Here is a 27,474-nt window from a genome sequence, read left to right as displayed (position 1 = left end):
GTGTTTATTTGAATTTTTTAATGTCAAATGAAAGAAATCTTATTGAAATAATGTTTGTGTTTATTTGAATGTTTTAATGTCAAATAAAAAAAATCTTATTGAAATAATGTTTGTATTTATTTGAATGTTTTAATGTCAAATGAAAAAATCTTATTGAAATAATGTTTGTATTTATTTGAATGTTTAATGTCCAATGAAACAATCTTATTGAAATAATGTTTGTGTTTATTTGAATGTTTTAATGTCAAATGAAAAAAATCTTCTTGAAATAATGTTTGTATTTATTTGAATGTTTTAATGTCAAATGAAAAAATCTTATTGAAATAATGTTTGTATTTATTTGAATGTTTTAATGTCAAATGAAAAAATCTTATTGAAATAATGTTTGTATTTATTTGAATGTTTTAATGTCAAATGAGAAAATCTTATTGAAATAATGTTTGTGTTTATTTGAATGTTTTAATGTCAAATGAAAAAATCTTATTGAAATAATGTTTGTGTTTATTTGAATGTTTTAATGTCAAATGAAAAAATCTTATTGAAATAATGTTTGTGTTTATTTGAATGTTTTAATGTCAAATGAAAAAAATCTTATTGAAATAATGTTTGTGTTTATTTGAATGTTTTAATGTCAAATGAAAAAATCTTATTGAAATAATGTTTGTATTTATTTGAATGTTTTAATGTCCAATGAAACAATCTTATTGAAATAATGTTTGTGTTTATTTGAATGTTTTAATGTCAAATGAAAAAAATCCTATTGAAATAATGTTTGTGTTTATTTGAATTTTTTAATGTCAAATGAAAGAAATCTTATTGAAATAATGTTTGTGTTTATTTGAATTTTTTAATGTCAAATGAAAAAAATCTTATTGAAATAATGTTTGTGTTTATTTGAATGTTTTAATGTCAAATGAAAAAAATCCTATTGAAATAATGTTTGTGTTTATTTGAATTTTTTAATGTCAAATGAAAGAAATCTTATTGAAATAATGTTTGTGTTTATTTGAATTTTTTAATGTCAAATGAAAAAAATCTTATTGAAATAATGTTTGTGTTTATTTGAATTTTTTTAATGTCAAATGAAAGAAATCTTATTGAAATAATGTTTGTGTTTATTTGAATGTTTTAATGTCAAATGAAAAAAATCCTATTGAAATAATGTTTGTGTTTATTTGAATTTTTTAATGTCAAATGAAAGAAATCTTATTGAAATAATGTTTGTGTTTATTTGAATTTTTTAATGTCAAATGAAAAAAATCTTATTGAAATAATGTTTGTATTTATTTGAATGTTTTAATGTCAAATGAAAAAATCTTATTGAAATAATGTTTGTGTTTATTTGAATTTTTTAATGTCAAATGAAAGAAATCTTATTGAAATAATGTTTGTGTTTATTTGAATGTTTTAATGTCAAATGAAAAAAATCTTATTGAAATAATGTTTGTATTTATTTGAATGTTTTAATGTCAAATGAAAAAATCTTATTGAAATAATGTTTGTATTTATTTGAATGTTTAATGTCCAATGAAACAATCTTATTGAAATAATGTTTGTGTTTATTTGAATGTTTTAATGTCAAATGAAAAAAATCTTCTTGAAATAATGTTTGTATTTATTTGAATGTTTTAATGTCAAATGAAAAAATCTTATTGAAATAATGTTTGTATTTATTTGAATGTTTTAATGTCAAATGAAAAAATCTTATTGAAATAATGTTTGTATTTATTTGAATGTTTTAATGTCAAATGAGAAAATCTTATTGAAATAATGTTTGTGTTTATTTGAATGTTTTAATGTCAAATGAAAAAATCTTATTGAAATAATGTTTGTGTTTATTTGAATGTTTTAATGTCAAATGAAAAAATCTTATTGAAATAATGTTTGTGTTTATTTGAATGTTTTAATGTCAAATGAAAAAAATCTTATTGAAATAATGTTTGTGTTTATTTGAATGTTTTAATGTCAAATGAAAAAAATCTTATTGAAATAATGTTTGTGTTTATTTGAATGTTTTAATGTCAAATGAAAAAAATATTATTGAAATAATGTTTGTATTTATTTGAATGTTTTAATGTCAAATGAAAAAAATCTTATTGAAATAATGTTTGTATTTATTTGAATGTTTTAATGTCAAATGAAAAAATCTTATTGAAATAATGTTTGTGTTTATTTGAATGTTTTAATGTCAAATGAAAAAATCTTATTGAAATAATGGTTGTGTTTATTTGAATGTTTTAATGTCCAATGAAAAAAATCTTATTGAAATAATGTTTGTGTTTATTTGAATGTTTTAATGTCCAATGAAACAATCTTATTGAAATAATGTTTGTGTTTATTTGAATGTTTTAATGTCAAATGAAAAAAATCTTATTGAAATAATGTTTGTGTTTATTTGAATGTTTTAAGGTCAAATGAAAAAATCTTATTGAAATAATGTTTGTGTTTATTTGAATGTTTTAATGTCAAATGAAAAAATCTTATTGAAATAATGTTTGTGTTTATTTGAATGTTTTAATGTCAAATGAAAAAAATCTTATTGAAATAATGTTTGTGTTTATTTGAATGTTTTAATGTCAAATGAAAAAAATCTTATTGAAATAATGTTTGTGTTTATTTGAATGTTTTAATGTCAAATGAAAAAATCTTATTGAAATAATGTTTGTGTTTATTTGAATGTTTTAATGTCCAATGAAAAAAATCTTATTGAAATAATGTTTGTGTTTATTTGAATGTTTTAATGTCCAATGAAACAATCTTATTGAAATAATGTTTGTGTTTATTTGAATGTTTTAATGTCAAATGAAAAAAATCTTATTGAAATAATGTTTGTGTTTATTTGAATGTTTTAAGGTCAAATGAAAAAATCTTATTGAAATAATGTTTGTGTTTATTTGAATGTTTTAATGTCAAATGAGAAAATCTTATTGAAATAATGTTTGTGTTTATTTGAATGTTTTAATGTCAAATGAAAAAAATCTTATTGAAATAATGTTTGTGTTTATTTGAATGTTTTAATGTCAAATGAAAAAAATCTTATTGAAATAATGTTTGTGTCTATTTGAATGTTTTAATGTCAAATGAAAAAATCTTATTGAAATAATGTTTGTGTTTATTTGAATGTTTTAATGTCAAATGAAAAAATCTTATTGAAATAATGTTTGTGTTTATTTGAATGTTTTAATGTCAAATAAAAAAATCTTATTGAAATAATGTTTGTGTTTATTTGAATGTTTTAATGTCAAATGAAAGAAATCTTATTGAAATAATGTTTGTGTTTATTTGAATGTTTTAATGTCAAATGAAACAATCTTATTGAAATAATGTTTGTGTTTATTTGAATTTTTTAATGTCAAATGAAGAAAATCTTATTGAAATAATGTTTGTGTTTATTTGAATGTTTTAATGTCCAATGAAACAATCTTATTGAAATAATGTTTGTGTTTATTTGAATGTTTTAATGTCAAATGAGAAAATCTTATTGAAATAATGTTTGTGTTTATTTGAATGTTTTAATGTCAAATGAGAAAATCTTATTGAAATAATGTTTGTGTTTATTTGAATGTTTTAATGTCAAATGAAAAAAATCTTATTGAAATAATGTTTGTGTTTATTTGAATGTTTTAATGTCCAATGAGAAAATCTTATTGAAATAATGTTTGTGTTTATTTGAATGTTTTAATGTCAAATGAGAAAATCTTATTGAAATAATGTTTGTGTTTATTTGAATGTTTTAATGTCAAATGAGAAAATCTTATTGAAATAATGTTTGTGTTTATTTGAATGTTTTAATGTCAAATGAAAAAATCTTATTGAAATAATGTTTGTGTTTATTTGAATGTTTTAATGTCAAATGAGAAAATCTTATTGAAATAATGTTTGTGTTTATTTGAATGTTTTAATGTCAAATGAAAAAAATCTTATTGAAATAATGTTTGTGTTTATTTGAATGTTTTAATGTCAAATGAAAAAATCTTATTGAAATAATGTTTGTGTTTATTTGAATGTTTTAATGTCAAATGAAACAATCTTATTGAAATAATGTTTGTGTTTATTTGAATGTTTTAATGTCAAATGAAAAAAATCTTATTGAAATAATGTTTGTATTTATTTGAATGTTTTAATGTCAAATGAAAGAAATCTTATTGAAATAATGTTTGTATTTATTTGAATGTTTTAATGTCAAATGAAAAAATCTTATTGAAATAATGTTTGTGTTTATTTGAATGTTTTAATGTCAAATGAAACAATCTTATTGAAATAATGTTTGTGTTTATTTGAATGTTTTAATGTCAAATGAAAAAAATCTTATTGAAATAATGTTTGTATTTATTTGAATGTTTTAATGTCAAATGAAAAAATCTTATTGAAATAATGTTTGTGTTTATTTGAATGTTTTAATGTCAAATGAAAGAAATCTTATTGAAATAATGTTTGTGTTTATTTGAATGTTTTAATGTCAAATGAAAAAAATCTTATTGAAATAATGTTTGTATTTATTTGAATGTTTTAATGTCAAATGAAAGAAATCTTATTGAAATAATGTTTGTGTTTATTTGAATGTTTTAATGTCAAATGAAAAAAATCTTCTTGAAATAATGTTTGTAATTATTTTAATGTTTTAATGTCAAATAAAAAAATCTTATTGAAATAATGTTTGTATTTATTTGAATGTTTTAATGTCAAATGAAAAAATCTTATTGAAATAATGTTTGTATTTATTTGAATGTTTTAATGTCAAATGAAAAAATCTTATTGAAATAATGTTTGTGTTTATTTGAATGTTTTAATGTCAAATGAAAAAATCTTATTGAAATAATGTTTGTGTTTATTTGAATGTTTTAATGTCAAATGAAAAAATCTTATTGAAATAATGTTTGTGTTTATTTGAATGTTTTAATGTCAAATGAAAAAAATCTTCCTGAAATAATGTTTGTGTTTATTTGAATGTTTTAATGTCAAATGAAAAAATCTTATTGAAATAATGTTTGTATTTATTTGAATGTTTTAATGTCCAATGAAACAATCTTATTGAAATAATGTTTGTGTTTATTTGAATGTTTTAATGTCAAATGAAAAAAATCCTATTGAAATAATGTTTGTGTTTATTTGAATTTTTTAATGTCAAATGAAAGAAATCTTATTGAAATAATGTTTGTGTTTATTTGAATTTTTTAATGTCAAATGAAAAAAATCTTATTGAAATAATGTTTGTGTTTATTTGAATGTTTTAATGTCAAATGAAAAAAATCCTATTGAAATAATGTTTGTGTTTATTTGAATTTTTTAATGTCAAATGAAAGAAATCTTATTGAAATAATGTTTGTGTTTATTTGAATTTTTTAATGTCAAATGAAAAAAATCTTATTGAAATAATGTTTGTGTTTATTTGAATTTTTTAATGTCAAATGAAAGAAATCTTATTGAAATAATGTTTGTGTTTATTTGAATGTTTTAATGTCAAATGAAAAAAATCCTATTGAAATAATGTTTGTGTTTATTTGAATTTTTTAATGTCAAATTAAAAAAATCTTATTGAAATAATGTTTGTGTTTATTTGAATTTTTTAATGTCAAATGAAAAAAATCTTATTGAAATAATGTTTGTATTTATTTGAATGTTTTAATGTCAAATGAAAAAATCTTATTGAAATAATGTTTGTGTTTATTTGAATTTTTTAATGTCAAATGAAAGAAATCTTATTGAAATAATGTTTGTGTTTATTTGAATGTTTTAATGTCAAATGAAAAAAATCTTATTGAAATAATGTTTGTATTTATTTGAATGTTTTAATGTCAAATGAAAAAATCTTATTGAAATAATGTTTGTATTTATTTGAATGTTTAATGTCCAATGAAACAATCTTATTGAAATAATGTTTGTGTTTATTTGAATGTTTTAATGTCAAATGAAAAAAATCTTCTTGAAATAATGTTTGTATTTATTTGAATGTTTTAATGTCAAATGAAAAAATCTTATTGAAATAATGTTTGTATTTATTTGAATGTTTTAATGTCAAATGAAAAAATCTTATTGAAATAATGTTTGTATTTATTTGAATGTTTTAATGTCAAATGAGAAAATCTTATTGAAATAATGTTTGTGTTTATTTGAATGTTTTAATGTCAAATGAAAAAATCTTATTGAAATAATGTTTGTGTTTATTTGAATGTTTTAATGTCAAATGAAAAAATCTTATTGAAATAATGTTTGTGTTTATTTGAATGTTTTAATGTCAAATGAAAAAAATCTTATTGAAATAATGTTTGTGTTTATTTGAATGTTTTAATGTCAAATGAAAAAATCTTATTGAAATAATGTTTGTATTTATTTGAATGTTTTAATGTCCAATGAAACAATCTTATTGAAATAATGTTTGTGTTTATTTGAATGTTTTAATGTCAAATGAAAAAAATCCTATTGAAATAATGTTTGTGTTTATTTGAATTTTTTAATGTCAAATGAAAGAAATCTTATTGAAATAATGTTTGTGTTTATTTGAATTTTTTAATGTCAAATGAAAAAAATCTTATTGAAATAATGTTTGTGTTTATTTGAATGTTTTAATGTCAAATGAAAAAAATCCTATTGAAATAATGTTTGTGTTTATTTGAATTTTTTAATGTCAAATGAAAGAAATCTTATTGAAATAATGTTTGTGTTTATTTGAATTTTTTAATGTCAAATGAAAAAAATCTTATTGAAATAATGTTTGTGTTTATTTGAATTTTTTTAATGTCAAATGAAAGAAATCTTATTGAAATAATGTTTGTGTTTATTTGAATGTTTTAATGTCAAATGAAAAAAATCCTATTGAAATAATGTTTGTGTTTATTTGAATTTTTTAATGTCAAATGAAAGAAATCTTATTGAAATAATGTTTGTGTTTATTTGAATTTTTTAATGTCAAATGAAAAAAATCTTATTGAAATAATGTTTGTATTTATTTGAATGTTTTAATGTCAAATGAAAAAATCTTATTGAAATAATGTTTGTGTTTATTTGAATTTTTTAATGTCAAATGAAAGAAATCTTATTGAAATAATGTTTGTGTTTATTTGAATGTTTTAATGTCAAATGAAAAAAATCTTATTGAAATAATGTTTGTATTTATTTGAATGTTTTAATGTCAAATGAAAAAATCTTATTGAAATAATGTTTGTATTTATTTGAATGTTTAATGTCCAATGAAACAATCTTATTGAAATAATGTTTGTGTTTATTTGAATGTTTTAATGTCAAATGAAAAAAATCTTCTTGAAATAATGTTTGTATTTATTTGAATGTTTTAATGTCAAATGAAAAAATCTTATTGAAATAATGTTTGTATTTATTTGAATGTTTTAATGTCAAATGAAAAAATCTTATTGAAATAATGTTTGTATTTATTTGAATGTTTTAATGTCAAATGAGAAAATCTTATTGAAATAATGTTTGTGTTTATTTGAATGTTTTAATGTCAAATGAAAAAATCTTATTGAAATAATGTTTGTGTTTATTTGAATGTTTTAATGTCAAATGAAAAAATCTTATTGAAATAATGTTTGTGTTTATTTGAATGTTTTAATGTCAAATGAAAAAAATCTTATTGAAATAATGTTTGTGTTTATTTGAATGTTTTAATGTCAAATGAAAAAAATCTTATTGAAATAATGTTTGTGTTTATTTGAATGTTTTAATGTCAAATGAAAAAAATATTATTGAAATAATGTTTGTATTTATTTGAATGTTTTAATGTCAAATGAAAAAAATCTTATTGAAATAATGTTTGTATTTATTTGAATGTTTTAATGTCAAATGAAAAAATCTTATTGAAATAATGTTTGTGTTTATTTGAATGTTTTAATGTCAAATGAAAAAATCTTATTGAAATAATGGTTGTGTTTATTTGAATGTTTTAATGTCCAATGAAAAAAATCTTATTGAAATAATGTTTGTGTTTATTTGAATGTTTTAATGTCCAATGAAACAATCTTATTGAAATAATGTTTGTGTTTATTTGAATGTTTTAATGTCAAATGAAAAAAATCTTATTGAAATAATGTTTGTGTTTATTTGAATGTTTTAAGGTCAAATGAAAAAATCTTATTGAAATAATGTTTGTGTTTATTTGAATGTTTTAATGTCAAATGAAAAAATCTTATTGAAATAATGTTTGTGTTTATTTGAATGTTTTAATGTCAAATGAAAAAAATCTTATTGAAATAATGTTTGTGTTTATTTGAATGTTTTAATGTCAAATGAAAAAAATCTTATTGAAATAATGTTTGTGTTTATTTGAATGTTTTAATGTCAAATGAAAAAATCTTATTGAAATAATGTTTGTGTTTATTTGAATGTTTTAATGTCCAATGAAAAAAATCTTATTGAAATAATGTTTGTGTTTATTTGAATGTTTTAATGTCCAATGAAACAATCTTATTGAAATAATGTTTGTGTTTATTTGAATGTTTTAATGTCAAATGAAAAAAATCTTATTGAAATAATGTTTGTGTTTATTTGAATGTTTTAAGGTCAAATGAAAAAATCTTATTGAAATAATGTTTGTGTTTATTTGAATGTTTTAATGTCAAATGAGAAAATCTTATTGAAATAATGTTTGTGTTTATTTGAATGTTTTAATGTCAAATGAAAAAAATCTTATTGAAATAATGTTTGTGTTTATTTGAATGTTTTAATGTCAAATGAAAAAAATCTTATTGAAATAATGTTTGTGTCTATTTGAATGTTTTAATGTCAAATGAAAGAAATCTTATTGAAATAATGTTTGTGTTTATTTGAATGTTTTAATGTCAAATGAAACAATCTTATTGAAATAATGTTTGTGTTTATTTGAATTTTTTAATGTCAAATTAAAAAAATCTTATTGAAATAATGTTTGTGTTTATTTGAATGTTTTAATGTCCAATGAAACAATCTTATTGAAATAATGTTTGTGTTTATTTGAATGTTTTAATGTCAAATGAGAAAATCTTATTGAAATAATGTTTGTGTTTATTTGAATGTTTTAATGTCAAATGAGAAAATCTTATTGAAATAATGTTTGTGTTTATTTGAATGTTTTAATGTCAAATGAAAAAAATCTTATTGAAATAATGTTTGTGTTTATTTGAATGTTTTAATGTCCAATGAGAAAATCTTATTGAAATAATGTTTGTGTTTATTTGAATGTTTTAATGTCAAATGAGAAAATCTTATTGAAATAATGTTTGTGTTTATTTGAATGTTTTAATGTCAAATGAGAAAATCTTATTGAAATAATGTTTGTGTTTATTTGAATGTTTTAATGTCAAATGAAAAAATCTTATTGAAATAATGTTTGTGTTTATTTGAATGTTTTAATGTCAAATGAAAAAATCTAATTGAAATAATGTTTGTATTTATTTGAATGTTTTAATGTCCAATGAAACAATCTTATTGAAATAATGTTTGTGTTTATTTGAATGTTTTAATGTCATATGAAAAAAATCTTATTGAAATAATGTTTGTGTTTATTTGAATGTTTTAATGTCAAATGAAAAAAATCCTATTGAAATAATGTTTGTGTTTATTTGAATTTTTTAATGTCAAATGAAAGAAATCTTATTGAAATAATGTTTGTGTTTATTTGAATTTTTTAATGTCAAATGAAAAAAATCTTATTGAAATAATGTTTGTGTTTATTTGAATTTTTTAATGTCAAATGAAAGAAATCTTATTGAAATAATGTTTGTGTTTATTTGAATGTTTTAATGTCAAATGAAAAAAATCCTATTGAAATAATGTTTGTGTTTATTTGAATTTTTTAATGTCAAATGAAAGAAATCTTATTGAAATAATGTTTGTGTTTATTTGAATTTTTTAATGTCAAATGAAAAAAATCTTATTGAAATAATGTTTGTATTTATTTGAATGTTTTAATGTCAAATGAAAAAATCTTATTGAAATAATGTTTGTGTTTATTTGAATTTTTTAATGTCAAATGAAAGAAATCTTATTGAAATAATGTTTGTGTTTATTTGAATGTTTTAATGTCAAATGAAAAAAATCTTATTGAAATAATGTTTGTATTTATTTGAATGTTTTAATGTCAAATGAAAGAAATCTTATTGAAATAATGTTTGTATTTATTTGAATGTTTTAATGTCCAATGAAAAAATCTTATTGAAATAATGTTTGTATTTATTTGAATGTTTTAATGTCCAATGAAACAATCTTATTGAAATAATGTTTGTGTTTATTTGAATGTTTTAATGTCAAATGAAAAAAATCCTATTGAAATAATGTTTGTGTTTATTTGAATTTTTTAATGTCAAATGAAAGAAATCTTATTGAAATAATGTTTGTGTTTATTTGAATTTTTTAATGTCAAATGAAAAAAATCTTCTTGAAATAATGTTTGTTTTTATTTGAATGTTTTAATGTCAAATGAAAAAAATCCTATTGAAATAATGTTTGTGTTTATTTGAATTTTTTAATGTCAAATGAAAGAAATCTTATTGAAATAATGTTTGTGTTTATTTGAATTTTTTAATGTCAAATGAAAAAAATCTTATTGAAATAATGTTTGTGTTTATTTGAATTTTTTAATGTCAAATGAAAGAAATCTTATTGAAATAATGTTTGTGTTTATTTGAATTTTTTAATGTCAAATGAAAGAAATCTTATTGAAATAATGTTTGTGTTTATTTGAATTTTTTAATGTCAAATGAAAAAAATCTTATTGAAATAATGTTTGTGTTTATTTGAATTTTTTAATGTCAAATGAAAGAAATCTTATTGAAATAATGTTTGTGTTTATTTGAATGTTTTAATGTCAAATGAAAAAAATCCTATTGAAATAATGTTTGTGTTTATTTGAATTTTTTAATGTCAAATGAGAAAATCTTATTGAAATAATGTTTGTGTTTATTTGAATGTTTTAATGTCAAATGAAAAAATCTTATTGAAATAATGTTTGTGTTTATTTGAATGTTTTAATGTCAAATGAAAAAATCTAATTGAAATAATGTTTGTATTTATTTGAATGTTTTAATGTCAAATGAAAAAAATCTTCTTGAAATAATGTTTGTATTTATTTGAATGTTTTAATGTCAAATGAAAAAATCTTATTGAAATAATGTTTGTATTTATTTGAATGTTTTAATGTCAAATGAAAAAATCTTATTGAAATAATGTTTGTATTTATTTGAATGTTTTAATGTCAAATGAAAAAATCTTATTGAAATAATGTTTGTGTTTATTTGAATGTTTTAATGTCAAATGAAAAAATCTTATTGAAATAATGTTTGTGTTTATTTGAATGTTTTAATGTCAAATGAAAAAAATCTTATTGAAATAATGTTTGTGTTTATTTGAATGTTTTAATGTCAAATGAAAAAATCTTATTGAAATAATGTTTGTATTTATTTGAATGTTTTAATGTCCAATGAAACAATCTTATTGAAATAATGTTTGTGTTTATTTGAATGTTTTAATGTCAAATGAAAAAAATCCTATTGAAATAATGTTTGTGTTTATTTGAATTTTTTAATGTCAAATGAAAGAAATCTTATTGAAATAATGTTTGTGTTTATTTGAATGTTTTAATGTCAAATGAAAAAAATCTTATTGAAATAATGTTTGTGTTTATTTGAATGTTTTAATGTCAAATGAAAAAAATCCTATTGAAATAATGTTTGTGTTTATTTGAATTTTTTAATGTCAAATGAAAGAAATCTTATTGAAATAATGTTTGTGTTTATTTGAATTTTTTAATGTCAAATGAAAAAAATCTTATTGAAATAATGTTTGTGTTTATTTGAATTTTTTAATGTCAAATGAAAGAAATCTTATTGAAATAATGTTTGTGTTTATTTGAATGTTTTAATGTCAAATGAAAAAAATCCTATTGAAATAATGTTTGTGTTTATTTGAATTTTTTAATGTCAAATGAAAGAAATCTTATTGAAATAATGTTTGTGTTTATTTGAATTTTTTAATGTCAAATGAAAAAAATCTTATTGAAATAATGTTTGTATTTATTTGAATGTTTTAATGTCAAATGAAAAAATCTTATTGAAATAATGTTTGTGTTTATTTGAATTTTTTAATGTCAAATGAAAGAAATCTTATTGAAATAATGTTTGTGTTTATTTGAATGTTTTAATGTCAAATGAAAAAAATCTTATTGAAATAATGTTTGTATTTATTTGAATGTTTTAATGTCAAATGAAAGAAATCTTATTGAAATAATGTTTGTATTTATTTGAATGTTTTAATGTCCAATGAAAAAATCTTATTGAAATAATGTTTGTATTTATTTGAATGTTTTAATGTCCAATGAAACAATCTTATTGAAATAATGTTTGTGTTTATTTGAATGTTTTAATGTCAAATGAAAAAAATCCTATTGAAATAATGTTTGTGTTTATTTGAATTTTTTAATGTCAAATGAAAGAAATCTTATTGAAATAATGTTTGTGTTTATTTGAATTTTTTAATGTCAAATGAAAAAAATCTTCTTGAAATAATGTTTGTTTTTATTTGAATGTTTTAATGTCAAATGAAAAAAATCCTATTGAAATAATGTTTGTGTTTATTTGAATTTTTTAATGTCAAATGAAAGAAATCTTATTGAAATAATGTTTGTGTTTATTTGAATTTTTTAATGTCAAATGAAAAAAATCTTATTGAAATAATGTTTGTGTTTATTTGAATTTTTTAATGTCAAATGAAAGAAATCTTATTGAAATAATGTTTGTGTTTATTTGAATTTTTTAATGTCAAATGAAAGAAATCTTATTGAAATAATGTTTGTGTTTATTTGAATTTTTTAATGTCAAATGAAAAAAATCTTATTGAAATAATGTTTGTGTTTATTTGAATGTTTTAATGTCAAATGAAAGAAATCTTATTGAAATAATGTTTGTGTTTATTTGAATGTTTTAATGTCAAATGAAAAAAATCCTATTGAAATAATGTTTGTGTTTATTTGAATTTTTTAATGTCAAATGAAAGAAATCTTATTGAAATAATGTTTGTGTTTATTTGAATTTTTTAATGTCAAATGAAAAAAATCTTATTGAAATAATGTTTGTGTTTATTTGAATGTTTTAATGTCAAATGAAAAAAATCTTCTTGAAATAATGTTTGTGTTTATTTGAATGTTTTAATGTCAAATGAAAGAAATCTTATTGAAATAATGTTTGTGTTTATTTGAATTTTTTAATGTCAAATGAAACAATCTTATTGAAATAATGTTTGTGTTTATTTGAATTTTTTAATGTCAAATGAAACAATCTTATTGAAATAATGTTTGTGTTTATTTGAATTTTTTAATGTCAAATGAAAAAAATCTTCTTGAAATAATGTTTGTGTTTATTTGAATGTTTTAATGTCAAATGAAAAAAATCCTATTGAAATAATGCATGTGTGTATTTGAATTTCAGGCAACATGAAGAACATCGCAGACATATTATAGCTGAGTTGCTCGGAATGGCACAGAACCGGAGTTAATGGCGACGTTTTGTGAAGAGTGCCATGACTGCTCTGTAATGACCATTCCGTGAAAGAGAGAGACATGCTGCCAGGAACCCACATAGTGACCAATGGTTGTCAAGCACATGTGCTGATGTTGTGAACAGAAATACAATTTTGGAGACCCAATGATCCACAATGCACACAAACTGCATGGAAGGAACTTAAATGTTGTGTAAGCACAAATTCTGTACAACAAGGAACACATGGCCAAATAATTTTTCCAGTTATTTTACAAGAATTATTATTGCACTGTCGTATCAAAAACAATTTACTGAAACTATAATAAATGGGATAATATATTACTATTAGGTGTAAAAAAAACATTGTTTATACAAATCGGTTTTTAAATTGAAAAAACAATTTTTTTAATTATTAAATTGTAAATTGAAAAAAAAAAATTTTTAATTATTAAATTGTGAATTGAAAAAAAAAGCAAGTTTTTTTAAATGGTAAATGTAAAAAAAAGATTTATAAAAACACAGATATTTTTTTTAACAATTTTAAAAAATTGGTTTATTTATTAATTAATGTTTGTTATATTTCAGATTCATTTATGAAAATATCTGTTTTTATTTTCATAAAATATTTAAAAGGAAAGATTTTCCCCCAAAAAAGTTCTAAAAACTAGGGTAACAATCTTGAGAAGCAGCAGTTGAAAATAGCAGACAATCAATGACGTCACAATCAGCAGACATTTTAAGTAAAAAACATACAAAATTTATCAACAATTTAAATGCTTCAAAATTCTTTTTAAATATTTGAAAGCTACAAAGTGATTCATTATTTTTTAAAAACTATTTATAAACGACTAGCAGGGGTACCCAGCATTGCCCGGGTGTTTAGAGGTGTAAAAAAAAAAAAAAAATGTTTTAGTAGGTAGGTAGGCTCGAACCCGAACCCACGAGGTTAATAAGCTGATGACTTCCCACCAAGCTATGATGGCAGAGAAGTGATAACATGTGAAATAAAATCATTATAAGTGATGTGACAGGTACATGTTTAATGAGGCCAAACATCACACCACAGTGAATGAAAAGTGGCAGGTGAATGCGGAATTTAATTCTGCACTTAATTTAACTGCGGGATAGTTTTTTGGGTTTGTTTTTTTACCCAATTTTGTCTGGTTTTGTTTCCCCAACGTGTTGGGGAAAACCAGCTCCCCTTTTATTAGGTAAGTGTCCAAATGAAAGCAATTGTATGATATGACAGTGAAAACCGACATGGACCAAACGTTCATCGCTTTCTGGACGTTGTTCCCGGCCCGTGGGTTTAGAACTGCTCATTAGTTTCATATCAGTTTGGTTTTTATACGGAAAAGCCGAATCAACACTTGAAAAACTGAAATAGCAATAATTTTGTAAAAGTCGCTGTAAATAAATCTAGCTGCGACGTGCGTTCGCAATTCATACATATTATTATCTACACGGTATATAAAAAGTTCTAAGGGATAGTAACCCGCCTGAGGACCCCGGCGAAAAAAGACTTTCTTGGACATACAAAAACTCTTGCGCGTTTTGCCTTTTATATATATAGATTAAAATCACTGACTTGTTTTCATATAAACGTTAATCCCTTCTGGTGAACTAAATTTTGCAATTATTAATTTTTAAGATTTCTTTTTAAATTCTATTTAGTAATTTCTGATACTTCTATTTCAATAAATAATCATTTAATAATAAAAAAAATTTGTAAATTACGTAAAGACGAGAAACAGCCACAAAACATGACAAATGTATTAAAAGAAAGATTATAAACATGTTTCCTTTAATTTTGAATAATTTAAATGAAGACTAAACGAATTAAAGCATTGATCTTTAAAAAAATAAATAAGTTTTTTTTTGTTTCATTTTTTTTTTTTTTTCATTGAAGTTTAACTTTATTTTTATGTTTAAGTTCAACGTTTTAGAATTTTAAATAGAAATGAAATAATTTTTCAAAGTTTTGTTATTTTTTTATTATTATATATTAAAAAAAAAGCGAAAATTATTTCGGTGCTTATGCACTTATGTTACTGTGCTATTTTTTTAAAATAGTATTTTCAAGTTAGATTCAAGTTTTACTATATTAATTGCTAGCTGAAATTACAAGAAAGTTCCAAAACGCCCCCCTTCTCATGTAAAGAATGGCTTTCTAAATAATGTTATTATTTCAGCATAGTACAATAAGTCTCAACATTTCATAAATAATTGGTCGATGGGGAAATAACTCTGGCAGATTTACTTCTCTAGAATTAAAAAGGGGAGATAATTAGGAAAGAAACATCAAAAAAGAAAAGATTTTGTTTTTTTAATCACGCAAAAATGATGTCAACTTAATTTTAAGATATTCCTTTATTTTAAATATTATCTCCTTAGTTTTTAGTTCCCTTTTTTCCTTTAATAAATAGTAACGCTGCTTGATTTTTAGTATGTACTGTTTCCTTCATGTTTTCCGCCTTTTTTAATAAAAAAAAATTCTCTGGTTCAGCTCTTGATGAATGAGGGTGAAACTGATACAATAACATTTTTTTTCCTTTTAATCATAAAAATAAGTCTTCCCTACGTAATTGCAATTAATATATATATATATATATATATATATATATATATATATATATAAAACTATGAAACAGATGCTGTCAAGAATTGTGCATTTCAACATATTTAAAGAAATAAACGGTAAGATGGTCAACATCTTAAAATTTGAAATATAAACTTTTGTCATTTATTTGTTATATGCTCTGTAATTATATTGAGCTCAATAAATTAAAGGATTAGTATAAATAAAAGATGAAATATAATTGAAGAAACATAATTCCCCATAAATATATCTTTTAAAACTTGTGATATATCTACTTTTACAATAATCTAGAAATTATTCAAACAACTTTACTGTTGCATTTCTTATTTTTTTTAGATGAGGATTGATTTTTTGTAACATTTGGATTTTTTGGACTATAATTCTTATCTTGAGCAAGGGCCCATGGCATAATGGATAAAATACTTGGTAAAATTCAGTTGTAAAGTTACACACTTCTGAAAGTTGAAGATTCAGACTCCCATACGGGCAACACTTAAAATACAATTGCAAATTACTTAAAACTTCTACCTAATCATGACTGACAGAATGACAGTATACTACCCCCGGTGGATTAAATAAAGGGTTTGTTTGAAATTCTGTGCCGATTTCCAAGTTTGGTAAGATAAACCTGAAGAATATTTATTTGTGGACTGTTATCCTCATCTTTATAGTTGTTGTTTCACCAGAGGATGCGTCGGCCGAAGTGTCGTGTAACAAGTTATGAAGATGAGGATAACAATCCGCAAATAAATATACAAATTACTTATTTCAAAAGATTCCAAAAAAAAAAAAAAATAATAATATATAACAACTGAAGAAGGTCGGAGGTTACATCAACAAAAACGTTGTGAAAATAACACAAAAGATGAGACCAGTTGTTTGAAGAATACTAAATACTACAGATTTTGTTGTTAAATGACAAATTTTCTCACCTGTTGGGATCATTTTTGCGATCAGTGGATTTCCCAGGTTGCAAATTAAGTTTGTTGACACGAATATCCACTTCCTGTTCGGATTCAGATGAAGCTGAGTCATAATTCTTTCGCTTGCAATCATGTTCTGAAAAAACGAAAAAGAGATTTCCATTAGAAAAGCTCTTTCATTCCGTATAAAAAGGATGGTTTTACTCAAATAGACATTTTTAAAAAAAGAAAAAAAAAATTTCTTTAAAATCAAAGTGCTTTTTTGTTGCCAAATATATGAAATTCAGAATACGTGATTTTTTCACAAAATTTTGAAATAGAAAATATAATTTTATTTTTATCTATTTTATATTATTTAATTTAATAACAAAAATAAGTGAGGGTTGGTAAGTTGTATTATTTGTATTATTATTATTATTATCTGTGGCATAACGGATAAAGTACTAGGTCATCCAATTCTATGCAACATTATTCTGAAGGTTGAAATTTTAATCTTCAGTGCAAGTGATAATCAGAACACAATTGCGAATCACTCAAGACTTTTATACAATAATGTTTGACAGAACAAGAACATGCTTCATCAATAAATTAAATAAAGAATTCTATTAAAATTCTGTGCAGATTGAAAAGTTTGACAAAAAGATTCCCAAATTCAGCAAGGTGCACCTGGAGAATATGGAAGGTTGTAGCAGCCAAAACGTTATAAAAATAACACAAGATGAGAATAGTAGTCTGAATAATAATAATTATTAATAATAATTAATAATAATAATTATAAGTAATAATGGTAATAAATAATAATAATTGATAATAATTATAAATAATGATAAATAATAATTATAGTAATTAATAATAATACTAAATAATAATACTAAATAAATAAATAATAATACTAAATAATAATAATTATAATAAATAATACTATTCAAAAAATATTAAATCTAATTAGTTAATGTAATTCTTTATGTATTATGTCACTGTGATACCCAATAAAATTGTATGGCAGACACCAACTGCACTTTTATTAAGAGATGCGCACAAACATAATTTTAGTGAAGATATCAGCCTACAACAGCGATAATACAATGATTCAATCAAATATCTGAACGTGTGGATGTATCCACATCATTATCAAATAAAACAGTTCACGATTTGAAGGTTCTACTAAATTTGACGGACCTAAAAACCTCAGACAAAAGTGCATAAAAAATGTAACATTGTATGCGTAGAAGTTTCCCACTTTCCAGCAGATGATTTTTTGGAATCGTTGCGTTGGCAGAAAAAAAGGGTTGAATCTCTTGTTTACACATTGTAAATAATTGCTCAATCGGTGGACACGTCTCGTTGTAAAGATGCCCAGAATGATGAGGAAGCAGCAAAAAATTTTTACCCTTTTTTTCTTGCACCTGCAAAAGCATAACAAACAAAAAAGAACAAATAACTCCATTATATCTAGTGAACATCTAGTTTTTAACATTACCAAAAAATGAAAATACGACGACAGTTGTAGAGGAATTGTAAATGCAGCCGTAAAAGTTTAATCCTAGTTTTATTAAAGAGTTTCATTTTTTTGTATTTTTTAAAGTTAAAGACTAATTTTTTAAAAACCTAACCATAACATATACTTACTTATTTATTATATAGCTTATAAGATAAAAATTTTTCGGAAGAAAAAAGGTACTTGTACGGTTTAGTCAAGACATTAAAAAATGAAAATATTGAAAAAAAAAAAAAAAAAAGGTTATATTGCACATATCCGTTATGGAACGAAGTTCTCCGAAAAAAAAAATTCACTTAATTCTGTCAAGTAGTTTTTTTTTTTTACAGCGAAAACCCAATTTGTTATGATAGCGAGCAAAAGGTTCGATTTTTAGGAAGAAAAGCTAGAATTAAAGATAGGGAGGGAGTGTCGGCACTTTACATGGAGTTATCTCCCCATGGCGTGTTCAGCACATTTCACAATGGCTGACTTCAACGCGCTCTCATAAAAACGTGTTTTTCCGCTGTAAAAAAAAAAAAAAAAAAATACTCGATCAAATTAAATAAAAAAATTTTTTTGAGATCTTCAGTCCAAAACAGATACGTACAATAAAACCTTTTTTCAATATTTTCATTTTTTTAATGTCTTAACTAAACTGTACAAGTACCAAAAAATGTCTAAAAAAATCACATTTTATCTAAAATTAGAACTCAGATTTACGTTACAGATAAGTGAAGTTATAGTGTTAAATAAAAGTTATTGATAAAATTATTTCGCTTGTTTTTCTTACGTTTTTTAATTTTTTTTTTTTTTTGCTTTTACGTTAAAAAAATGTTGAGCAAGGGAGACTATTTTGTACAAACTAAATTCGAATTGTCTCCCTTGCATCATAACCGATAATAAATAATTTCACATGCGACTAATAGTACAAAAGTGTACCTCGTGATGAGGCCCAAATTTGTAAGCTTTAATGTGTGTGGAATCATCCTTTAGTTGCTATTGCTTCCAGGTCAACTCTGGATCAGATGAGTGGTAGACACTGTGACGAATATGCTGTGTAATTGATAAGAGTATTGTTGCCACATCTGGGCTGGTGCATCTACCACTAGTCTCTCATTCTTAGACATGGTCCAATGAAAGAGACTCCAACCTAATAGGTCCCACACTGTCAACCAAAATCCAAACCCCTGTCTCATCACTGCTGTGTTGCATCTCTGTGCCTGTTTTACAAGTATCTTAATGGAATGTGCTCTGACAAAGTCGTAGCACTTGTGCCCCTTTCAGTGTAAATACCCTCCAATCCGACAAGCAGCAAAATGTCACCCTTTAATTGTAGAGTTTCGTAGATGCCAGACAGCTTTCTACTCTAACAATTTCTTCCAACAAACTGTTAAACTTTGGAATTCCCTACCTGCTTCTTGATTCTCTACCTGTAATAACATATTCAAATTTAAATGTGATGTGAACAGACATCTCGCTGATCAGCTCAACTCCCTACATAATGACCCCGGTCCTAAATAGTAGTCGCTTATGTCAAAGTGGTAATATGCTTGTTTGGGTCAAAAAAAAAAAAAAAGAAAGAAAGAAAGGGAGGATGTCAGATGAAATATTTGTTAGTAGCAAAGTGTAGTTATGCCATAGTGCATATGAGCGAGTTCTGACACAATGAAGCTTCCTTTTTGGGGGGAGCTGGGGGCGTCTACATTAATAAACCTTGTGACTAACTGTGCTCGTAAGGGAGGCGAGAAAAAAAGGTGTTATTTATTTTATTTATTGAAAAACATGACAATGACAGTAACTTGTCAATCAGATATGATTCGAGCCAAGAGTGATAGTTGAATTTAATATTCAACCAAGTCAAAACAATCTGAGACCCTAGAATTCAAAAGGTCAAACCCAAAAGAACTCGTTATCAAGGCATACAAAAAACTATGTTCACACATTATGTATGAATACCTCTCTTTCTCTTTCTTTCTCTTTCTTTCTCTCTCTTTCAATGAAGAAGAAAGAGAGAAATGAATGATAATTGTATTGTCTTAAAACAATTGAGGTGTAGGAATCTGTCGAAAGCAGACATGTAGTAGTCTGGCCTGTTCACTAGTGACGACGGACATGGGTTGATGATCACTTAATTAAAAATATGCTCCTCCAGTGTTAAAAGTAAAATAAATTATATATTTTTATAAAAATGCATTTGTTCGTTATTTTTATACAAGCGTTAAATTTCAACATGCAGTCTCTGACATCTAATGCTGACAATGGAAACGCTGCCTGTAATGACGCAAAGGAGACTCAAGATGCAACCCATGCCGGCCAGTTACAATCGACATCATATCGATCTGTTGATGTTTCTATCGTCCATATGTCTATCATTTGATCGTGTCTAACATCCGGGGAGTTGGTTGCCATTCCCAGAATGCTTCTCAATCAAGTAATTCTCCTCAGGCAAATGATAGTGTCATAGCGTGGGAAAATATCAGCAGTTCAGTGAAGTATGGCTGGATTGTGAAGAGATTAGTAGCAGCAGCTGAAAAACATGTATATGCAAATTAGAAAAGCTGCACGAGAAGAAAAAGAAAAAGGAGAAAAAATGCACATCGAAGAGAATGGGTGTGTGAAGTCAAGGACAAGAATGGGCGGACTGTGGCTGGCATGTGGTTGGAGGAAAAACAAACATGAGCCAGGCTAGATGGACAGATGTGACAATAAGAGACATTTTAAATGTTGTCGAAACAGTGCAATAAAAACTTTTGTTAAAAAAAGAAAAAATGCCGACCTGGATTTTTTTATTTATTTTTTGTTTACTTGTAACAGCGTTGTTACATAGTCCCAAATGTTAATATGTTCTATGACGATGCTTGACCATCGTTTTCGATGAAAACCACAAACATTACTGATTTGTAATTGATTGAGTTTAGTAGTCCGCAGATGACTTGTCAGGCCAACACAAACTATTAATCATCGCTCGTACATTTTCCTTCCATACTATGAACAGGCAACATATCTGTCTTCAAAAGTCTTCACTTCCTGTATAATCATTCAAGGGAAGTAACTCATCTGTCATAAAAAAAGAATCCATTAATGAGTTTAATAAAATTGATCAATTGCAAACTATTTACAAAAATTATTTGGATTATTCGGATTACTTTTCTTTTTTTTATTGCATTTTCACCCCAAACAAGGCACATTGCCGATTTGATGTAGAGGGCTACTATCTTGGACATAATCTGCAGGGATACTATGTAGGGAGTTCAGCAGCAAGTTGTCTCATCTTGGATGTTATTCTAATGGTTCAGACGATGTAACCTCCGACCTTCTTCTAGTGTGTCTTGTTGAACTCGGGAATCTCCACGAAATTGTGAACAAAACTCTTTATTGGACATTCTACCCAATATCATGCAACCCTAACACTAATCCACTAAAAAAGAATTTTCTCGTAGACAACCCCATAAAATTTGACCCAAAATTGAGATAGATCTGCAATTTTAGCTATATTGGAGTAAGGTAACCCAATTTGTTAGCAGGCAGAACAAAAAATTTGGACATTACAACTTTCCCTATATTTGACAATATATTGATATTAGATAATCTAATAAGATATTAGAAAATCTTTAAATTTTTGAGCAAAAAAGAATAAAAAAAACATTTAAACTGTAAATTAACCTAGGTAAATTCTTCAGGGTAAAGAATCCAAAAACCATGGTTAGAAAGTCAGAAAATGAAGGGAAACAACCCTATTTTAATCTATTTGGGTGTCGTCATGGGAACTTTTCAAGAAACTGTACAAGTTAACAATACAGAGTCTAAAACTTCTTTCTTTCTTTTTTTTTTTATTATTACATTTTCACTCCAAACAAGGCACATTGCCACTTTGGTGTAGGGGGCTACTAACAGGGACATAAGCTACTGGGGTACTATGTAGAGAGTTGGGCAGCAAGATGTCGGTTCACATTATACTTGAACTTCTGCATGTCAGTAGGGTTGGGGAAGCAGGGACCCGGAAGGAAATTCCAAAGTCTAGCAGTTCTGAGGAAGAAACTACTGGAGTAGAATGCTCTCTTACATCTAGGGATCTCTACTGTGAAGGGGTGGAATTTAGCTGCTTGTCGGGTTTGTCGGGGATATTTACGTCAAGGGGGCACGTGCTTGCAGTTCATCAGAGCATTCACCATTAAAATACTTGTAGAACAGGCAGAGGGATGCAACATTTCATCAATGGGACAGAGGCAGAAGTTTAGATGACAGTTCAGGACCTATCAGATTGGCAACTCTCTTTTGAACCTTGTCTAGGAGCGAGAGACTAGAAGCAGATGCACCAGCCCAAATATGGCAACAATACTCCATGCATGGGCGAATGGTGGCCTTATAGAGGTACAGGATACTTTCGGGCATCAGTAGCTTTCTAACACGGTAGAGAGAACCTACCTTCTTTGCAGCGGTCCTTGCAATGCTCTCAATGTCATTGTTCCAACTCATTTTTTTTCTGTAAACGTTAGGCCAAGGAGTTTAAAAGAAGTACTTTCAGATAAAGAGTCACTGGCCATTGCTATTGGTGATAGAGAAGATTTCTTGTAATTATTGAAGGAAACTAGTTTAGTTTTGGCAGCATTGAATGTGACCATCCATTTTTGTCCCATTCTACTACAGATCAGAGGTTTTCCGCTAGTGTTTCTGCCATTTCTTTAGATATGTGTTCATTTGTTTTCCTGTCGTGCCTGTTGTAGAGCGTGGTGTCATCAGCATATATACCCATCTCACAGACAATTTTGTCAGGGAGGTAATTTATGAATTTTAGGAATAATAAATTAATAACTGTGGTGCTTTGAAAGAAGAAAATATCTTTTTGAAATTTGAAATGACATCTGATGAAGTTTGTAGAAATTAAGTAAACATTCATTTATCATGACAATATTTGCAGCATCTCCAATGCTCAACACAACGGTTATTTTCATTTAACCCTAACTCAGACTTACTCACCAAGTTTCAGTCATGAATCTCCAAGTTTCTGTTTTCATATTATTTGGATTATTTGAATTATTTGGTTTTTATTTCAAGTGTTATTCGCACAACATTTCAAACAGAACCTTTATTTAATCCCCTGGGGGTAGCATGCTCTCGTTCCATCAACCATGGTTGGGTGGAAGTCCTAATTAATTCGCAATTGTATTCTGTTGCTCGCACTGACGATTGAACCTACCAAGTACTTGATCCATTGTATCTCGGGTCCTTGAAGAAGATTGGAGGTTACACAGACCGAAATGTTATCAAAATAGCACCTAAAATGAGAACAGTAACCTGAAGAATCCAAATAATACGAATTATTAATTCTCATCTCAAAAATTCAGAAAAATGATTATGGTATCGAATAGAAAAATTATATTCCATCTAAAGATATTTCTATGTTTAAAGGGAGATAACATTGTGTAGCTTGAAATTATCTGCCCTTGTCAGGAGATATTGAAGCAAGATTATCTGTCCTTGCAAGGGACACGGGATGGAGATCTAACATGGACTTTACTAACAAGAAAGAAACATCTATTATTGTCATAGTTTAATCATCGATTGTATTATGGTTTTAAAGCAATCATTGTAAATTATTGATTTTCATCTATTTTATTTCTACATTATTACATGTGTCATCACTCAACACTGAAGAAAGGATTGTGAATTTTATTAAAATTCCCACAGGTCGCATGTGGGCGAGGCATCCTATACTAATTAGCTTTGATAACTCTAAAAACACATTTATCACATGCGCGTTTTGTCCATACAATTTCATAGAAATCTTTTGGTTACATATCACTTAGCAGTAAAATGTAGATTGCATTTGCATAAGGTTGTGTTAATAAGACAGACAAAATTTGACTTTATAGCTTTTCAATGTAGCAAGTTCCTAAGACGAACAGGTGATGATTTTAGTCGGTCTCCAGGAAATGCAATGGAGCCCCAGTTAAAGTTTAATAACAAATTGTAGAATGAAACTGCAAAGCCACAGACTACATTCGTTTTTATCACCGTTTATATATTTTTTTCATTGTCACAAATTGTTTAAAGCAATAGTTGTTTTTTTATTTGCAAAAGAAAAATTTTGTTTTTCTTTTTTTAATTTAATTCCATCTTGTGTTATTTTCATGTTTTGATTGATGTCTTCAGGTGTATCTTGCCAAACTCTTTATCTGTGCTTAAACCTAAGCATAGAATCCATAAACAAAACTTCTTTCTTACAACTGTATGCCTGTGCAACTCATCCGTTTCCCTGCTTTCTAGATAACCACTATATGGTCATCTTCAAAGCCAACATAAACAAGTTCTTGAGGAGCCATCCCCTTAAGTAATCCAATTTAACAAATTTCTGCTATAATATTGTTCGAATGACTACCATTAAGTCTTATCCTCGAGTGGTCTCCAGGCTTTGATAAGTGGTGACTTTTGGTTAAAAAGAAAAAATTTTTAAAAAAAGTAAAACTCCGGAATCTGCATGGAATTTCAAACAGAACTATTTGATCCACAGAGGAAGCATGCTCTAGTTTTGTCAGTTCTAAGTAATTTATAATTGTAATTTGAGTGTTACCCACACTGAGGATTGAACCTTCAACATCCAGAAGAGTGTACCTTACAACTGGATTTTAACAAGTACTTTATCTGTTATGCCACTGGGCCTCGTGGACAATTCTAGCATGAATTTTTGGAAGCTTTTTGTTTTTAGATGTACAATATTACGACTTATCACTATACACCATTATAGAAAACTATGTGTGTGTGTATACATGTATATAATTATTACAATAATAATTTTTAAATACCTACAGACATTAGTGTTCGATTCTTGTCAAGCTGGTCTAATGGTTGTCATACTTGACTCACTGTCTTTATGTTTTGATTCCGATCTCAGTTTAAGTAATTTTTTTTACTTACATGAAACGAACTGTTTAGAAAAAAAAACATAATACTCACATGCGCATGTCTCAGTTTCTGTATGAATTAAAATATAATATTTATGTGTATTTTACGATCAGGCAACGCCAGACAGCCTGCTAGTATATTTATAAAGAACACAATTTAAGACTGTAAATTATATATATATATATATATATATATATATATATATCTTTATTCGATTGGCAAAATTTTAGAATAAATATAAAGAAGTGAACCATCGCGTAAATTCAATCCACTAACAAATGGAAAACGGGGTGAGGAAAAGAAAAAAAAAAAATTTAATGGGGCAAGTTATATGTACAATTCAATAAAATAAATAAGTCGATTAAAAACAAGATCGTTAAAATACACAATTGTTTTTAATCAACTTATTTATTTTATTGAATTGTACATATAACTTGCCCCATTAAATTTTTTTTTTCTTTTCCTCACCCCGTTTTCCATTTGTTAGTTGATTGAATTTACGCGATGGTTCACTTCTTTATAATATATATATATATATATATATATATATATATATATATATATATATATATATATATATATATATATGGAAGTCATATGTATGAGTGTGTCAATGACTCTTGTCACAGCCTCTAAGGTTTTCCTTGAGCTTAAGGATTAACAAAAAGTCACAGGGAGCAAGTTCTGGTAGGGTGAGGAACAATCTTGATTCCCATCTTAGTCAAATAGTCTGTGACAAGGATGGAGTTGCGGACTGCACCATTGGGATAAACATTGCGAAAATCTTTTTGATCTTCAGTTCCAAGTGAATATTATTGCATGTACAGTTCCAAGTGAATATTATTGCATGTACAGTTCCAAGTGAATATTATTGCATGTACAGTTCCAAGTGAATATTATTGCATGTACAGTTCCAAGTGAATATTATTGCATGTACAGTTCCAAGTGAATATTATTGCATGTACAGTTCCAAGTGAATATTATTGCATGTACAGTTCCAAGTGAATATTATTGCATGTACAGTTCCCACACTGACATCAAACTGTACTTATTGTCTCTATAGACACACGGCGGTTCTTATCCATGTAATTCTTTATTTGGCCAATCAACTCTGGTGTTCTGACTTCCTTACTCCTCCCACACCTCTCATCATCCCTGCCCTCCTTGAATCTCTTATGCCACACAAAAACTGATGCTTGATTCATGCAAGATGGTCTAAAAGCTGTCTGAAGCATTCCATACGTTTTTGTGACATTTTTTCCAAGTTTAAAACAGAATTTTATTGCATCCTCACGTCCAGATTGCATTTTTGAAATTCACCAGCTATTACAATCAGGCTTTAGTGGGGCGCATTCCTATTACTGCTGTATCTGTTCATTTGAACCCCAAATCATAAAAATTAGTCATCTCATAAGATGTGTAGAAATTACATACTGAATTTTCAAGCGTCTACAACAATTTTAAATGTCTGTACAAAAAAAGTCTGGAAACTTATTTAAGTCGTCTTGTATGTATGTTTTATGTCTCAAGGTTTGAGTAAGGGATTATAAAAGTTTAATTAGTTGCAATTTTTAAGGCAATTTTTGCTGCTGAATCAGCTAATTTGTTTCCCTTGATACCGGTATCGTTTGATATCCAGCAGAAAAATAATTTCTTTTTGACTGTTTAATTGCATTAACTTGTTGAGCAATTTTGATATTAGAGGATTGTCTATCTTATTTTTAATTGCTTTTAGGGCAGATTAAGAGTCCAAAAAGATTATATTTTTGAGATTTTTGTTGTAGACAACTAGAGTGACTGCTCATTGAATAGTGTATGTATTTCTGCGTTGAAAATGGAAATTTCTTTTGGAAGTTTCCACTGCTTTATCTAAGCTCAATTCGGCCAGGTTGAGAATAGAGCGTGGTGTCGTCAACAAATATACCGACGTGAGAATGCCCCTTTTATATGCCCATTTTCTTTAAGGGATTCCATCTATTATATAAAAAGCAAAATGTGTGTGTGTGTGTGTGTGTGTGTGTGTGTGTGTGTGTGTGTGTGTGTGTGTGTGTGTGTGTGTATGTGTATGTGTGTGTGTGTCCGGCAAAAACTTTCGACACACGCAACTAA

At 25.4% G+C, this 27,474-nt stretch overlaps 1 protein-coding gene across 1 annotated transcript in view; it reads right to left on the bottom strand.

Annotated features, from left to right (window-relative positions):
* The window catches only part of LOC145248359 (guanine nucleotide-binding protein-like 1), a 342,841-nt gene that overhangs the window by 286,354 nt on the left and 29,013 nt on the right, over window positions 1–27,474 (bottom strand). The window contains exon 2 of the mRNA XM_080110280.1: window positions 16,992–17,118. Coding sequence (XP_079966406.1) covers window positions 16,992–17,118 — 127 coding nt within the window. The remainder of the gene's footprint in view (window positions 1–16,991; window positions 17,119–27,474) is intronic.

The sequence above is a fragment of the Euprymna scolopes genome, chromosome 26 (genome assembly GCF_053919585.1).
Source record: "Euprymna scolopes isolate OS-2025 chromosome 26, ASM5391958v1, whole genome shotgun sequence".
Classification (NCBI taxonomy): domain Eukaryota; kingdom Metazoa; phylum Mollusca; class Cephalopoda; order Sepiida; family Sepiolidae; genus Euprymna; species Euprymna scolopes.
This window is presented reverse-complemented; position numbering and strand designations above follow the sequence as displayed.